The sequence below is a fragment of the Cornus florida genome, unplaced genomic scaffold (assembly GCF_030987335.1).
Source record: "Cornus florida cultivar Cherokee Brave unplaced genomic scaffold, ASM3098733v1 CherokeeBrave_3.0.0_Hap2_Chr10, whole genome shotgun sequence".
Taxonomy (NCBI): Eukaryota; Viridiplantae; Streptophyta; class Magnoliopsida; order Cornales; family Cornaceae; genus Cornus; species Cornus florida.
In genome coordinates this window covers 55,423,474-55,426,424 of record NW_026775580.1, presented here as the reverse complement: position 1 = coordinate 55,426,424, position 2,951 = coordinate 55,423,474, and the positions used below count along the sequence as shown (strand labels likewise).

Here is a 2,951-nt window from a genome sequence, read left to right as displayed (position 1 = left end):
AAGAAGTAAATTAAGCTCGCACCACAGAAAAACTCACCGACCTTCCAGGTAACTCCAAAGGAGAGACTACCTCTAGTATACCAGTTCAAAAACACACCAATAGCAATCTCAAAAAATAAATACTCAAATTGAATTTAACCCCCGACCACTCATATTGATAATGATGATGGTAACATGTGGACTATAAAAAATAGTACAATTGCGTTAAACTTTTTCTCTCAGACAAATAGGAATATATAGGCAACGTCCAAAACAAAGGACTACAGTTAGACAATCATGCCAATAATGAGCATCGATCTGACATAAAGATCTATAAGTTTTGGATGGACCAAAGTTAAGCACCAGAACTTGGTCTATTTTAGTGAGGTGTAGGACACAATCAATGCTATATATATATATTCCATTCCTATGGGACATCCATGAATTCAAGTGCATCGGTAACAACCACATATTCGATGTTTCATTAGACATACGCAATCATTGAAGATAAATAAGTAGAGAGAGCATAATGTGAATTTAAAACAATTATATTACAGAAGTCTCAATCCTGTACCCATGAATTATTGAAAGTAAAAATGACACATAGCAAACAACATTTTTATGATAAAGGAAACAACATCTGACAAATGACAGTATAAAATCCTTAATCCCAAGAATTTACTGACCTGTCAATGCCTAAAGGAGCACAAAGTCGTCAACTAGAATTACTTACAGGTTAAGGCCTATGTTGGCCATCTGATTAACTAGCAGCTTCCCTCCAAACCCGAAGAATTAATGTCTACATTTTCACCATTGATCTGAGCATGCTTTTCATCAGTTGCTAAACCTACAGTCTCATCATACCCATTGGCAGCTAAACCTGTTACTCCAACCCCGCCATTCAAATAAGGAAGATAGACAGTAGCAGCACTTCCATAAGGCAATGGACTTCCCCTAACACCAACCACTGCATGGCCATCCCAAAGACTCCTAGGCGGAACTGGAGGCACCCCATAACCAATCCCACCATATCCTCCAGTAGGGTACCCGCCCCCAAATATGTTTGTTCCATAAGGATACCCCGCAAAACCACCATACCCAGAAAAAGGTCCATAACTTGGAAGAATCTCATATCCAGTATACGGCAAGTAAGTCTGGTGACTGTTAAAGGGAGACCCTCTTCCACTATCCACTCTCGCAATAAAACCGTTGTTACTATTGTTGTTTCCGTCCTTGGGTATGGCCCTCTTAACCTCAACAGACTTACCACTCAATTCATGGAAGTTATTCTTCATAACATCCTCTACAGCATCCTCCGAATCAAAGGTGATAAACCCAAAACCCCTAGGCCGCTTGGTAAAATTGTCATGCATTACAACTACATCTGTTATCTTACCAAACTTCTCAAAGTAACTCTTGAATTCTTCCTCGGTTAGACTAGGTGATAAACCCCCTACAAAAATCTTCTTAGTCCTAAACTGATCATTGCTCCTACCATTACCTCTACTTTTCCTATTCAATCCTCTATTCTGCTGTTGATTTTGGTGTTGCTCACTTCTGGGTATTGCTTTTTTCACATCTACCTATAAGGAAAACAAAAAATCAAACACCTCAAAAGATAATAACCTATAGAAAGGAACAATCATTATTTTTTTATGATGAGACTAAAGGAAAAGGAAAAATATATATATAACAATGCACATACACTAATTCGCATTTCAATTTAAGAAGAAAATTAAAGGAAAAAAAACATATATATTAAAATAACATATAGAAACACAAAATTTTGCCTTTTTTCCCTAGAAAACTACACAAAGCAGCAAAATAAGAGAACAAAATTACTGTACAATAAATTTAAAGAAAAAATAGCAGAAAACTCCTTGCTTTAAAAACTACACAGACGCACATAAATCATTTCCAACAATTAAAAAAAAATGAATGAAAAATATATATCTTAGGATGATAAAAAAAAAACCCAATATATACACATATACAAACTTGCACAGATAGAGAAGAACGTTCACTCTCTTACACAAAAAAAAAATCAGACACATTGCAATAGAAGAGGGGAAAAAGAAGTCAAACGGCCCAGAAATTAAAATCCCAAGTAAAGAAAAACTAAAAATTTCCTGATAAAAGCACCAAAAAATACAAAATTACTAACGAAAAATAACAAGAGAGAGAGAGAGAGTTTTGAACAGACCGTTCTTTTAAGGATGACATGGGTGTCTTGAAGAGCTTTATCAACAGCAGATGGGTCTGAGAAGGAAACAAAACCGAACCCTCTTGAGCTTCTGGTGTTTGGATCTTTGGCGATCAGAGACCAAACAACATCACCGTACTTGCCGAAGTGATCTCTCAGTGTGTCCTCGCTTGCATGCTTAGAGATTCCTCCAATGAACAGCTTGCTTTGGTCAGAGTCCACCATGGAGAACCCACCAGTGACAGAAACCCAAAACCCTAATTAGAAATTCCAACAACAATGAACCCCTGAAAGCAACAAGCCCCTAAATTTTCCTAGGTTTCTTCAGGAAAAGTCAGTAAAAACTCCTCTCTTTACCAAACAAGAAACCTAATTTGGATAGAACACTAATAGTATTTCTAAGCATCTTAAAACCAATTGTAGATAGACCAATTTTCTAGGGTGTCTCTTCAAAAGCCATATAAAAAGCTCAATTTTAACAAATTATAATACAAATCATGATTAGGATAAGTTTGGATTAACTCTTTTCATTTTTTCTTTTTCTATAAAACAATTATTGTTACGATTTTTGGTATATTGGGCTTTTTCCAACTTGGACATAGTCAAGTTTACATGCCAATGTGTAGCTACTTACAATTGTACTGACATTGTTTAGTTAGTAGCGCCTTTGTTAGCATTGACCTACTGTTTGCTAACCCCAGGAAAAAACCAGTTTAGACAATACATTCAATTATGTGTATCTTACACGCACAATAATGACGATTGGATG

The 2,951-nt window shown here is 36.1% G+C and overlaps 1 protein-coding gene across 1 annotated transcript; it reads right to left on the bottom strand.

The window, feature by feature from the left end:
* Positions 1 to 480: 480 nt before the first annotated feature.
* On the bottom strand, positions 481 to 2,706 carry LOC132278816 (heterogeneous nuclear ribonucleoprotein 1-like). Its single transcript, XM_059780715.1, has 2 exons — positions 2,183 to 2,706; positions 481 to 1,562 (listed from the first exon to the last, which is right to left on the bottom strand). Exons 1-2 carry the CDS (start codon positions 2,405 to 2,407, stop codon positions 744 to 746), a joined length of 1,044 nt encoding a protein of 347 aa, XP_059636698.1. The 5' UTR covers positions 2,408 to 2,706; the 3' UTR covers positions 481 to 743.
* Positions 2,707 to 2,951: the final 245 nt, after the last annotated feature.